The 14,762-nt window shown below is 40.0% G+C and overlaps 1 protein-coding gene across 2 annotated transcripts in view; it reads right to left on the bottom strand.

The window, feature by feature from the left end:
• Nucleotides 1–14,549, bottom strand: part of rexo1 (REX1, RNA exonuclease 1 homolog) — a 25,982-nt gene extending 11,433 nt beyond the window's left edge. Inside the window, exons 1-7 of one of the 2 annotated variants that reach the window (XM_015394991.1) lie at nt 14,261–14,549; nt 7,447–9,242; nt 7,265–7,366; nt 2,419–2,629; nt 2,207–2,340; nt 1,824–1,961; nt 1,613–1,736 (exon numbers count right to left, since the gene is read on the bottom strand). In XM_015394991.1, coding sequence (XP_015250477.1) covers nt 1,613–1,736; nt 1,824–1,961; nt 2,207–2,340; nt 2,419–2,629; nt 7,265–7,366; nt 7,447–9,242; nt 14,261–14,432 — 2,677 coding nt within the window. In that variant the 5' untranslated portion in view covers nt 14,433–14,549. The remainder of the gene's footprint in view (nt 1–1,612; nt 1,737–1,823; nt 1,962–2,206; nt 2,341–2,418; nt 2,630–7,264; nt 7,367–7,446; nt 9,243–14,260) is intronic. The other variant, XM_015394992.1, reaches the window with a different exon arrangement.
• Between the last annotated feature and the right edge of the window lie 213 nt (nt 14,550–14,762).

Raw genomic sequence — 14,762 nt, 5'->3', positions numbered from 1 at the left:
TTAGGGTGGTTTAACTCTGGTTTAGAGTGGGTGTCCTGCTGGAACAGGAGTTGACAGGTCAAGTTTTTGGAAGTTTCTAGCAGGTTTTTTTTTTTTACAGAACGTATTTAGCTCCATCTTCTCCCAACCGCTGACCTGCTTCCTTCCTCCAACTGAAAAATCTCCATGATGCTGTCGCAATAATTTTCGCATAGAAATTGTGTGCTTAGAGTGATTTGAAATTCCTCTTTGGTAAATAGAGTTTAATCGTACTTTAAATTGTTATATAGCACCTGATGCTCAAAATGCTTTAAGATGTGCAGCTGCAGATGAACGAAATGTGCCCCAGGATGCCCTTTGATGAACGTCCACCACAGTCTTTACAAGCAAACCAGACGCCAAAGACACTTAAAAAATGCAATGATAAATTATTTTATGCTAAAGAAACAATCTAGGTCTGGCTAAAACTTCCACAAATCTTTAAAAAAATATAATTATAATCAAAAGAATCCATATATTTGATTAGGTAGGCTTTACACAAATTATACTGAGCATTATTAAAGGAAATCTGTATCTACTGCTAAACATCTTGATGGTAGCCCTATGCTTCAATTAAGCCGCTGAAAACCCGGGTTTTTCTAAAACCAGGGTAACCCGCTAACAATCGGCTTTTGGTTCTTTACATATTTGACCGAAAAGCTGAGTCCGATCCCGTGATGGCAAGCTGCCTGGCCACTGGCCCCCCACCACTGTGTGTTCAATGACAGCATCACGCTGGGTGAGCGAGCGCCGATTATGTCGACAGTGCAACGGAAATCAGGAGAGTAAATAATGGAGAGCATCATGGATGGGAGCCAGAGGGTAGTCAGTATTATTTTTTTTATTATTTCGCTCTTTTACCCGTCGGAATCCCTCTTACCAGTGCTGCTTCATGTTTATTGAACATAAACCGGGTTGTTTCGGCTTGTTAGATCAGAAGCGACTGGTGCCGGGTGTTGATGTTCATACATTGTGTTCAATGGTATCACATAAATTAGCGGGTCAACAAGGGTCTGGTGTTACAACTGCATGCCGATCAGAGCCGAGGTGATTGACTCGGGCAGAAACGCGTGAGTGAGCTGTTCCCACTGCCACTAAATGCCGACTGTTCACCGGGTTTAAACAGGTTTTTGGGCAAGTAGGAAAGGTGTATTAGACGGGGATTTCTGTCAAGATGAAAATCTGAAGATAAAGAAGGTTTATGTTCTCAACATCACAGCAAGTGCAAGAATGCATCAAACCAACAGAGAACCATCAACATGAAGGGTCCAGACCCACAGGACAGAAAGCCAGAGAAATCTCCTAAACAGAGCTGCTGAAAAATTCGTCTTCAGTGTCTAATTAAAGACGTTTTCTTATTTAAGATATGGGACAAAAATCCATGAAAGTAAATGAGAAGGTACCTAAAATAATGTTGATTTAAGGACATAAACCCATTCTATTATTCCCTCTGATAGGTTGATTTTCAGGTGTATAGTTGACACATAGGTCAGAGTTAGAGTGGAAACGATTATTTGCGTTCTGATTATTTGAACCTCAAAAAGATTTGAATCATAGTGGATAGATCCTTTAGATGGGAACGGAGGATCCTTACTGGTGACAGGCGACGAAGACGAGCCGCTTTTGCCCCGCAGCTTCTTCAGCGTGTTCACAGCGACGTTGAGGTAGATGTTTTTACTGCTACTGCGATCATACACAAGCTTCTCCTCATCGAGGGCCTGAAGCAAAAAAACAAAAAACAGATCCTTTTTAATGTAAAAGAAAAAAAAAAGGGGGAAATAACCTTTTCTCAATGATTCACACACCATCCGAAATGCAGCCTCCTCCGACGGGCAGAACTTCACACATTCGTCTATAAAAGTGTTGAGGTAGCGCTGGCGGATGTTGGTGGGAACTTTTGCCCCAAACTCAGTGGGAATGACAGGCCGCTTCATGGAGGTGCTCTGAAAAAAACAACAACAAAACAGGCAGAACAGGCACTGGGTTACTGGTTACAAAATGTTGCTTCAGGTTCCTTAAACAACCATTTTTTCCCCCAGGTAACTTAAAGGTACGTTATGAGGATGTTCCCAAACCTTTTACAGATTTCTAACACTCATATAAACCTGTATATAAATAAAAAACACATGCACATCTGGAAGGTGATTATTTAGAATATATAAACATCAAATAAGCAGAGGTTTGGCACCTTCATGGTGGGTGTGTGAGCCGTCCTCTTCTGCAGCATCGTAGATGAGGTCTTGGACAGAATGCCAGCCGTGGTTTGGCTCTTCACCCCCTGAGGGGGCTCACCCACAGCTGGTTTTCCATGTGCTGGACCTGCTGGGACAAACATCCATGCATGACTGCAATGCTTTGATCACACAGATGCACAAACCTTTGATTCAGAGACTGTCCTACTCGTCTTAGTGGATGCCAGCTGTGGATTGGGCCGGTGAGCGATTCTCTTCTTTTCTCCAGGAAGGTTGGAGGCGGAGCTCTGTGAAGCAGCTTTGACTGAGGCTGAGAGCTGAGCGGCTTGCTGCTGAGCCAGCTGCATGCGCTGGAAGCAGACCTCCTGAGGTGTGGGTCTCTTGTAAGGTCGGACCACAGTCTTTGAAGGTGCATCAGTCTGAACAGTAAAAGTAAAAAGATCGGTACCATGAGGGTTTGATACATACCGACTGTATTAATAAACACAGTCATTCACAATTGTTAGGGTTAGGTAATTGTTGCTCAAACATTTATAGTAAACTTAGATATGACTTATTACTTTCAGTACAATATAGGTAAATATGTATAAAAATGTTTTTATTTATTAAAAGTAAAGACACGTCTCAGGACAATCTTAACTATGTCTATTTCTTTTTTGTCTTCAACACTGTTAATACCAGTACAGCCTGTTCTTCATTGGCTTGTAGAACCCCTTCATCAGCCTTAAAAAGGTATTTTCTATGTGGCTTTATTAGTTTTTCATACTAAAACTTTGGCGGACATTCCTTAGTATAACATTGCTTTTATGCCACAGGGATTCGTTGCTATTTATGTGAAGCTTTACAGTCGTTTCCGTCAGGTTGAGGTCTGATTTTAGGCTTGGTTATTTAAAACTTTCATTCTTTGCTCCTGAACATGTTCAAATCATGGCTCCTCCACCCTCCAACATGATTCACAGTGAATATATAGTCTTTTTGCTGACATGCTTTTAATTGTGCCACAATGAGGACATTCTGGTGTTTACAACAGCAAAACGATTATAGAAAACAAAACAATGAATAAACAATAAATAAAAACAAAACCACAAAAGAACAGACTAGTATTTACCCATTCTAGCTGTTTTTATTTGTTTGTTTTGTGTCAACATCCTGTTGACCAGCGACTGAGACCAAGCTGTCTGACTCAGAGCAGCACATTTCTCTCTAGAATCCATTAGGAGTCTTGAGATGTCATTGTATCTGCAGAGATTCAAGCACCTTGTGCCAGATGAAGTAAAGCAGCCCCAGAGCATCACAGAGCCTCCTCCATGTTTCACAGTAGGGAGTCTTCTTATCCTAATATGTTTAAAATACTTCATTGAGGTATCTTAAAAGCTGCTAAAGAGGAGGTGTTTTTTTTTTTATTATGCATTGCTGACTTTACTTGTCTCAGTTGATTTCAGGATAAGATTAAAATAAACTACAATTCCTGAAATTATACCATTCTAAAACAAAAAAGCAGAATTTTTCTATACTGCCGTTTTATAAAGAAACAGCTTTAAATATGTAATCAGGAAGAGACTTGTTATTACAAAGAGACTGTCTCCCGATCAGAGTCCCAGCTTCTCTCTCAGACTTTTCCATGAAATCCCATCAGTGGAAAACCCCTGAATTCTTATTGGTATATTTTCATATCTTGTTTTCAGGCTTTACTTCCTGGTTTACTTGTGTCACCACTCACAAACTCTAGATGAGTTAAGACATAAAAATGTCCCAGCATGTTGTGAAGTACATGTCTTAATTTGTTGGGAAATTCTCTCTCACTCTTTGCTCAGATAAAATTCTTGAAGGTAAAGACCAAATTTAGCCAAAAGTTGAGATGTTCCTGATCTTCCTCTAAAACAAGCTGGTCTTTGTTTTCATTATGTCATCATTGTTTGGAACTTGGGCCAAAATCTGGGCCTACTTGTCCAGCTATGACGTAACAGGAAATGTATTTAGTAAAATGATGTTCTGAGTTAATAAGAAAAGTCTTCTCATACTTTAGGGCCAATAAAGTTTTAGTTGTCAGGTTTGTCCTAAAAATACTGGAAAAGGTTAACATTAAATGTCTCAATATAATTTTGTGTATTAAATGACTGAACATGCTAACAGGCCGGTTTTTGATTAAGTCAGAATTCTGTGCAAAGACGCATTAAAGGGGAACACCGTTTTTTTACATTAGATCCTTGATTTTACGTTATTACATCATGTTCTACTCACCCATATGAGTTTTGTGTCATTTGGAGCTGTTCTGAAGATATTCGGTTTTGTTCTATCCAAGTAATACGCCAGCATTCATAACATGTAGGCGAATCACTGTCCCCCAGACAGCCGCGGTTATATTTTTTATATTTATATTTTTTTAAAACAAAGGGGAGTGTATATGACGTCATCCGCGCGCCGGGCTACACTAGCTAAGTGCACGCAGCAAGTTTGCAGAAGGAGATGTGATAAAACTAGTAAATTATCTATTAGGTAACAATGGGTCGAGTGTGGGCATGTAAGTAAAACTAGCTGCAGTTTAGCGGACAGGATGAATGAACGGTAGCCGACGTGCATGGATGACGTCATACACACTCCGCTTTGTTTTAAAAAAAAATTTTAAATATAAAAAAATATAACCGCGGATGTCTGGGGGACAGTGATTTGCCTACATGTTATGAATGCTGGCGTACCATAAATGATAAATTACGAACAGTTTAGTTTGTGCCTTCAAGTCGTTGCCCATAGGAAGACATTACTTGGATATACCGTAACCTAACTGAATATCTTCAGAACGGCTCCAAATGACACAAAACTCATATGGGTGAGTAGAACATGATGTAATAACGTAAAATCAAGGGCCAAATGTAAAAAATAAACGTTGTTTCCCTTTAAATACTCAGAACAGCAGCTGTAAAATATTTACAAGCACATAAACACTTTCCACACACATACTGAAGGCTTTACACGAGGAGATTTAGTACCACGTGGCCCCAATTCATTGGGCCTCAAATGATTTTAAAATAATGGTTCATCAAAAACAGATTACATTTTTTTCAATTTGATTCATTGATATCGTGCGCTTAAAAGAATTTCTTTCTATGTTCCAATGTTACCACCATCCTCTAGATGGCGCCGCTTTTCCTTCTTAAACAGAGCCTTTAATACCAGAGAGAAAGGAGCCATGCTAGAGCAGAAAAATGAATGGATCCAGGAGCAAGTTGGGGATTATAAACACTGTTCAATGGATGCAGAATGAACTTTAAATTGTTCTGTTTGTAGGTTTAAACACTAAATAAACTCCTCAAGTTGAGACCAGTATGACAACGCGCTATGAACTTCTTTGCTGCGTTCAAAAGGCAACGATTTGACGATAAAAAGGTAGAGGGCGTTAAAGAAAAAAACTGTCACATGACAGAAGAAGACAGCAGAGATCTCTCATTGATACTAGGGAGGCTAAAACTGCCCTCGTCAATTTAGTAAAATAATTAGTCAAATATACATTTTTAAATGTTAAATGTGGCCCAAATTTCATTTTATTATTTAGTTGTATGTTGTGCATTACTCAGCATTACTCAGCATTACTCAGAGCCCATTCTCTGATGCAATCTCTCAGTCTCTATGAGAAATCACCGCTGAGTTTTGAACCTCTGTGTATTGAAGCAAACAGTGAGAAAGTAGGACTGTAATTGGATAACACACAAAGATATGTCTCTTCCAGTGAGGCTAAACTTCGTAGGGGATCTATGGAGCAGGGGCGAGTCAGGGGGTGGGTCATGAAGCTGGCAGCTCGATGCTGATAGGTCGAACACACTAAAAGATATTTGATTGACAGTGACCAGACAGAGTGCGTTTTCCTCATGAGACAGAAGAGAGGAAAAAAGTGATCCTTCAATCAGAACAGTCGTCTTTTGCTGACCTCTTCCTGAGGTTTCTGGATTTTATTATTTCAGTGCACTCCATAAAAGCTATTTTCACCATTTGTAGTAATGTGCATTATGTGTTTCAACATTTGTTAATGCAATATGTTATGTTTAGATTTAATTAACACCACCGAGCCTCTCCTGTTTCAGAGAGCAGCACCACTGCAAGAAGATATGCTAGCAACAAACACGGTAGATTAGGTTGGAATTTATGATTTAATGCACTTCATGCGAGTCCAGGTTTAATGTTCCACTGGAGGCAACAACAAATACCTGTTAAACAGCGCTAGTAACAAGGGGGTGCACAGATTTATTGGCTGACTGATCAGACTCGATTTACTTAATTTTGGGAGATCGACGATTGGCAGATACTTAAGATTTGAAATCGACCTTTTCCACCAATCTGATCTAGTTCTGTAAATGTCTGATAACCACACACTGTCAAAGCTTTAAACTTTAATTTATATATTTTTTTTAAAGTTTTTAGTATTTCACAGACAATTATTACTTTTTCCCCCCAGTAAAATAAGATTGGCATATCTTGTGTCTTGGGATCTTATAACAACTGACAGTCAGTTATAAAAGGAAATCTGTATCATCAAAATCTGAATCTGCATGATCTTTTTGCAGATCAGGAATCGGTGATCGGCCAGAAACCTGTAATCGGTGCACCCTGGCTAGTAACAGTACAATCTCTCTGGATTCAGAGCCACTAGAGCCCAATATGTCAACCGCATGAGTGCATCATCCTTTGCTTTCTTTGGTTGCTTCTGTTTATGTGCCTGTAGATTCATGTGAGCTAAGTTAACGTTAGTTTCACTCTTTATATTTAGGAAAATGGGCTTTGAATGAAATTTTACAGCTTATCATAGCATCTCTGGTTCAGACTTCTACAGAAAGTGGATCATTTCATTGTTGAGAAAAACAGCAACGGTTCTGAAACAGGATTGGAACTGGTTTGGTTGGGGGAAAAAAACACAATGTGATACAGGAAAATATAGAAATCCAAACACCTGTTTTTCATGCTGGTAAGAACATGAAAAGGTTCCTTATAGACAATGATGAGGTACAAATACTACAAAGTGTTTAGATAAAGTAAACCATGCCAGTCCAGAGCTGCTAACTTACATCTCCTTTGGCAACAAAATGGGAAACTCTCTTCTTCTGGCCGGGGTAGACGGTGGTTAAAGTGCCATCTGTGATCCTCTCCTCCTCTGAATCTCTGGATGCCTGAAAGAGTAGAAGAAAAGATCACTGCTCTGAGATCAGTTCTCATATGAATGAAAAGTGAAGGAGAAACAGAGCGGTACCTGCTTTCCTTGTCTTCCCTTGTCCTCCTTCTTCACATCGTTGGATTCATTGAAGATGCGCAAACACTCTTCCATCGGGTCGGACTCAAAATCCAGATCATCCTGAAACACGGAAAAGTCGACTCTGACGCTGTCAGGCTCCTCCCATGTCGACTCACTGCGCTCCAGGTGCCGGTCGGCTTCGTCCTCTGAGGAAGACGGTGTGCGTTCTGAAGCCTTCCTCTTGTTTAGACGACCCCTCTTTAGCGCGGCCGCTGATTTCCTCACCAGATCTTCCTCGGACTCTTCGTCGTAGTCCGCCTCCATGGGTTCGGCCTCCTCTGGGCTCTCGTCACCAAACAGATCGCTGTGGCTTAGACTCAGACTTTTGTCCTCTGGTTTCTTTTTTGACAAGCTGGTGTTTTGCTTCACTTTAGCCGAGCTCCCCTTGCAGCTGCCGGAGCTGCTCTTACTTTTCTTGATGTCCTTTTCTTTTTGACTTCCGTCCAATTTGCCGTTTCTATGCTTGCTTTGGTCTTTTTCTTTCTCTCGCTCCGATGTTTTCTGTTTTTTACTTTCTCGTACATCTCTGTCTTGTTGACTTAAGTCTCGTTTAACTTTTTCCACCGTCTTATTCTTACCGTCACATTTCTTTTCATCCCTTCCTTCCCGCTGAACTTGAAGCGATGCCTTCACCTTTACCCTGTTTTTACCATCGTCTTTCTTCTGACTCTTGTTCTCTTTCTTAGCAGAGTCCTGTTTGCAGTTCTTTACTGATCCTTTGTCTTTTGTACAACTGGAGCTGCCGCTGCTACTTTTAACTCCCAACGATGTCTTCATGTTCTTATCGGTTGTTTGTGTTTTCTCATGTTTACTGCTTTTACTGCCAACACTCTGGTCTCCCACCTTCTTTTTTTGCACCTTCTCCTTTTGTTTGTTTTTTTCCTGGCTGTCTAAGTCCTGTGAAAGCTCCTCCTTGTTCCTCTGTGTAAGTGCACCCTTTATACTCTTGCTTCTGTCTTTTGCTTCGTTCTCTAAAGCCTCCCTAGCAGACATAATGTTGGCCTTTCTTTGCTGGAGATTGCTCAGCGATGTGGGCCGATACTCTGTTCCAGAACTCTCCCCATCAGAGTCGGAGATGGTGTACTTTTTTAAGTCAATACTCGTCAGCTGGGGCTTTTTTCCAACACAATCTGGGTTGTCAGTCCCCGTTAGCTTGTGTGTCTTATGGTCCGTCTTACCTGGATGGGAACCTTCCTCTTTCTTGGTTTTCACGGCTATACCTGCAGTGTAGTTAGACAGAGGGTCGTACTCCATATCAGTAGACGGTTTAGAATTGTCCAGAGTGTATTTGCACTTTGCAGAGGATGTACTGTTCATGTATTTCGGGCTCTGGGGCGGGGAGGGGATTTGTGTGCGGGACTGGGGTTTTTTCATTGACGTGGGAACATACTCCATGGAGTTGCTGTTGTGCCCCTGATCGTCTGAATCTAAGGTGTATTTGCTGCAGCCTGGGGTGGGTTCGTACCCCCCTGATGTGATCCGGTAGCTTCCAGGATCATAAGCTAGGTGTGAGGTGGGAGGTTGACTTTTAACAGCTTCAGGTGAAGGAGAACAGGTCTTCTCAGTAGGGCTGTAGGGTTCGTCTCCCATGCGAGAAAGCCTCTGCCGTTCTCGCTCCACCTCGCTGCGGACTTCCTCGATGGCTCTGTTGACCATCTCCAGAGCGCCGCTGATGTCTCCTGATGGAGCCGGCTTTCCATTCTGCTGCTCCTGTGGTCGCACTACTTCTGGGTTGAAGGGATCGTAACCCTGGTCTGTAAGAAACACAGTTATGGTTTTTAATTTACAAAAAAAAAGGGCAGATTTCTCACCATCGTATATCAGCGTAGCAGGCCGCAAATTTTTTTTTAAACTGGAAAAAAATTAAATAAAACTACAAAGCATGTTTTGTTTTAGTTCTTTTTTGTTTGTTTTTTTAATTCAAAGCCAGTGTCAATGAAGCTTCATAGACATTTTTAGTTCCCATAGTTCCTGAAGGCAACTGCTTTCATTATTTTGTTCAGGTGCCCAAATTGTTATTTCTAACAAAACGTCATCTAAGCCCCGCCCCCACACAGAGGTCTCAGCAGTTTTCATAAAAAACCTACTGAATCTACTGAAATCTTCAACCTAAAAACTAGTTCAAAAATTTATTTCGGGTTCTTTCTTTGCAATTTAAGTTTATTTTTAAATACTTTTTTTCAGCTTTAAATCTTTTTTGTTTCCAAATAATTTTTCAGTTTCAAGTTATTTCACCACTAAATGTTGCTAGACAAACTTTTTGGCCTCTTAGTAAGAGACCAAGAAAAGATGGTGAACAACCCAGGGCCAACTGCTAATCTTGCTAAAGCCATAGGTGACTTTACATTTCCCCACTTAAGCCTTTTCAATGTGCCTACTGTCAGATCGTGTGGACTCTCAAAAAAAAAACAACTCTAATTTTCCATGCGTGACACATCATCGGAAAACTTGGAAATTAAATTTTCCAAACCAGTGAAAAAGTCAAAATGCCCCAAAATCGACTTGTGTCCTTAGTTGTTGTGACTGGTCACATATGCACAAGCAGACACTTGTCCATACACTTATGAGGGAAAAAATGGGGTCAAAATGAGCTCAGTTTAATTCTTTTAAGATAAAACATGAATTTAAAAACTATTTCAGAAGGATTCTATCCGCAAAATACCAGATTATGACTCCTGGCTTTCTCACTCCAGCCCTACAGGTGGCAGTAATGTAATGGAGGTGGGTTTGCTGCCACACAGTAATGAAGAAACAGTTTCAACTAACCCAGAAAACCGAAGATGAACTAGAATGCAGAAAGAGGCTCAAGCGCAAGAAACAATAAATTGATTGATTTACTTTATTGATCTCACAGCTGAGATATTTACTCAGAAAAAAAAATGTGCCAAAAAGTAGAAAAAAGCTGCATGGGATATATACAGTGTATACAGTGCATGCACATATGACAGCTTTTTTTTTATAAGAATAAATAAACAGAAAATAAACAAAAACAGGAAACAGACATAGAGATAGGAGATAAGCAGATGATCCATAAATAAGTAACAGCTGGATGACTACTGAAGCAGAGCTAAGGCCCGTTTCACAAAGCAGGTTTAACAAACTGACTTAGGTCCTCAAATCTGAATTAATCTAGCCTAAGTTTGTTTTTGGCTGGGCTGTTGTGTTAGTTTAATCAACTAGGTCGACTCAGAGTTCAGCATGTACGCAACAAGTATAAAAAGCCATTATCAGATTCGACGAGTCACCATGACAACTGGCAACAGGAAGTGCCTATTTCACATCACTGGAACTAGAGCGTTTAATGCACAAATGGAAAACAATTAGAATGGGTTTAAAGACAGAAACAGCGCTGCAAAGAAGAGGAAGATGACAAAGGAGAAGATTCCTGCTCAAGTTAAGTTGAAGTGTTTTATGGCAGGATATCTTCAATTTATTAAAAGCACTCATTTCTGTTGTTCCATTTGAAGATCAATAAATGATGATTCCTCCTGATCAAAATCACATTCCTAGTAATTACTGTAATAACAGTTTTTCTAAATTACATTTTTGGAGCAGAAACTGAATTTCAGAAAACAACATTATACTAGGAAGAGTTAAAGGTATAGTGGAGGATGTCTGGGTGGATCATCAAAATAAGTGGTCCTCCTAATTGTCAATCATTCAGGTGATGTGTTTACTAAATGCCATCCTATGTGCTCATCCGTGTTTTCACTTACCTGAAGTGAGTCTGACACATACCTGGAATGGCCATTGGGAGAAACGGGAGTATTCCCGAAGCGCCGGCCTGGGATTGGCCTGCGTCTCTCTCTCTTATTTTATTTTCATTTCAAGTCTGCTGGTGCAGCAGCAGCGCGCCTGTCAGAGGGAGGGACAGACCAGGCCACTTTGGCCGGTAGCATTTAAGGAGGGACACAGACAGCAGAGTGTGGAGGAAGGTGTGTGATGTGCGTTTGGTGCTGGTAGCAAGCGGTGCAAGTGAGGATAAGAAGCAATGGCCTCGGTCTTAGAACATAGTAAAAGGAAAGGCGGCGCAGAGAGGGAGAGAGACAAAAAAACAAAGGTTCTGGAGGAGGACGTGGCCAAATGCAGAACAGTACCTGATTTATTACAGCGGTAAAGTTACTGAATATTCCAACCTTAGAAATTACAGTAGGTCCTTCTAGATCAGTGTTTTGCAACTTTTTTTGACTTGTGTCTCCCTTTGGGCAATTTTTGATACCATGAGTTTCTCTCTCAGTCAAACGTATTGATGATTGCTACATACAATAACTTAAATAAAGACTATTTTACATAATAGTTTAATTTGAGCATTTAATTTTTAAAAATGTATGTTTTTCTTTTTAAATACGAAAACATAAATATGTTGCCTGGAAATGATTAAAGCTACAGTGTGTAATAATTACAGGGATATACAGTCAGAAATGTAATATATTATACATAACTATGTTATTTATCATCATCTACGAGCTCAGCCTCTTAACCTTAATATTTGCGTTGCCTTAGAATTCGTTATTTATAATTACATAGGAGCGGGTCTCGCAGCCATGGAGGCAGACATCTTTGCGCTACGGCAGCGCAGAGCCAACAAACTAGCGATTGTGAGATCGCCAAAACGTCACAACGATGTAGAAAAAATAACGGGTATATTTATTATCTTAAGTCTACATGAAATCTATACCCTACACAGACTAATGAAATACTATCTGTAAAATTATCTATGTAAACAAACCTTATCACTTGAGAAGGTAGGTGATGCGGACGTCGTGGAAGACATTTTGTCCCGTAATGCTCGCTGTACTGTTGGGGGGGAGAAGCGGTGGGGGGAGATGTTCATGTTGCTGCAGTCTGACCGCTAGATGTCGCTAAAAGTTACAGACTGTAGCTTTAAGGAATCAAAATAAATGCAAAATAAAGTCATATTATAAAGCTGTATTTGTAAAAACTGAGCTTCCCTTTAATCACATTTAAACTTGATGAATTGGGAACAAAAATTATACTCAGACTGACTTAATTTGTTTTACTTTGTTTTCATCAAGACTTGAACTTGAAGAATTTAATTACTTTGATGGGCTCCGATAGCTCAGTGAGAAAAAACAGCTGATACCAGACTGTTCTCTACATCCAGTCTGTTCCTCTACTTGGTTTGATGTTTGTCAAAGCTGATGGTAAACTCAAACATATAATAAAAAATTTACTTTTTGGTTGATAAAAGCTTGTTTATTTTTTTTAGTTGCGTCATCAGAAAGCAAAACAGATCCTAGTCCTGTTTTATTTTACTACCTAAGAAATCAGTAATTTCAGTCAGCCACCGTGGCCTGGTTACATGACTGACTTCTGGCCTGAAAAAATCTCCCAGTCCAGCCCTGGTCTGACATAGTGGAAAAATTGCAAATCTTCTTTTGGAAAGTAAGCTCATATGAGCGATGCAAACAGCAACTTTTAAACGGAGCATGCAAGAGGAGAAATGGGCTTGTGCACGCTCTCACACTCGTTTAATAGGCGTTCCTTCTCGGGAGCGAATACAGGGCTGAGCGTGTGAATTTCTTTTTTTTTAAGTAGAGAGAGCAGGTATTTTCAAAAATTTGCAAAAATCCTCCACTTTACCTTTAAGTTTTATATGCCTATAAATGTTTACACGTTTTAAGTGGCCATTTTGACATTTGCTTGGCTGAATATGTATTTATTTCTGAAGTACATCTTCATATTCAAAATAATACAAATGATCAGCAACAACAGGAAATTACTCAAAGATGCTCCTGAGTCTGACCTGTGTAAAAGCATAAAAAATACACTTTCTGATTGTTTGAATTAACCTATGAAATATGGTTGTTTATGAAATTTCCACCTCTACTCAAGCACACATACTTCCCATAACCAAGACAAGGTAGTGTTGTGAAAAAGACAAAAAGATAGCTGCATTCCACCTCAAAATGCAAGAAATAGCGCTTCAGGGTCTAAATTTCAAAATTTTGGGCGAGGAAACCTGCAGACCCCCCTAAGCTATGCAAATCCTAAAGATGTGATGCACCAAGGTGTACACCCGATGAAATATTAAATAAAACTATTTTGATGCAGTAAAGACAAAAGTGTTACACAGAGCTGATTTCCTGCTCTATGGAAACAAGAAACCAGGAAACCAGAATGAGAAATTCTTGGCTAAACATCCCTTTTGGTATTAGCATCATAAAACCATAAATGTTCTGTTAAACTGTGGGACAAAATGCTGTATCCTTATTAGCCGGACATGCATATCTATCACTAAATATCTGCACAATTATAGCTCTGTTTTATATGTAGGGATGTGGAATATGAAGGAACTTTGTATTTTTAGCTGCAGAAATGCAGTGTTTTGCTTAAATGTGGCGCTTTTGCCTTTTACCATAGCCTCAGTAATTAAACATCTTTACAGAAGTAGTTTTTAATACACTGTCTTGTAAAAATGTTTTCCATGTGGGAATCAAACCCCATTAGATTTAACTGCGATTTAAAACATTAAAAAGCCATTTTTGTGGTTCAAGGGCAACATTTCATACATTGCAGGATACTTTATTGTCACTGCGGGTTAGATTTCCACCCAGTGACTAATTAATTAGTCTTTCACAGCTGGTCTCCAACACAGGGTGAAACATTAAAGAGCATGACCAGAGGACAAAGATACCAAAATTCCCATCAAAGCGATGGATATGGAAGGTTTCATGTTATTAGTTGATGTCAACTTGTTTTTTGTGTGATTTAACAAGACAGAGAAATAAATACTTCACTTAATATGCACCTTTTTGTCCGGACTGGAGCTTTTTAATGTCTCCGTAGGACGGCCGACTCTGCCGGCTGTGCCTGAAGTGACAGTACGGTCTGTTACACCCATTTCTACCGCCTTTGCCGCCGTCGTAGTCCGAATAAAACGGACAGTCAATCCCTCGGAAGAAGCCGGTGGTCCTCAACATTATCTCCGGATCGTCCTCTCATTCCCGCGCGTCCTCTATGGGCTTTATATTCCGCGTTGGTTTTCCAAACAACCCACAGAACTGAACAATAACAGCGTCTCTAGGGCGCCATGACAGACTGGGGCGAGAAGAGCAGAAGTCTCGCGAGAAGTGCAGTTCGATGACGTCAGGAAGGCTACATGCTGGAGAAAAAAAAACCTCAAACACCATGTTTGGGCTAATGAATGGCTTTGTTTTACTTTAAAAAAGCCTTATTTCATTAGTTTAGCAGCCAGACCGCTTATTGGTGGTAGCCTAACACCACACCACTGAAACAGTCTTTATATTGCA

The sequence above is a fragment of the Cyprinodon variegatus genome, unplaced genomic scaffold (genome assembly GCF_000732505.1).
Source record: "Cyprinodon variegatus isolate N-32 unplaced genomic scaffold, C_variegatus-1.0 Scaffold717, whole genome shotgun sequence".
Taxonomy (NCBI): domain Eukaryota; kingdom Metazoa; phylum Chordata; class Actinopteri; order Cyprinodontiformes; family Cyprinodontidae; genus Cyprinodon; species Cyprinodon variegatus.
This window is presented reverse-complemented; position numbering and strand designations above follow the sequence as displayed.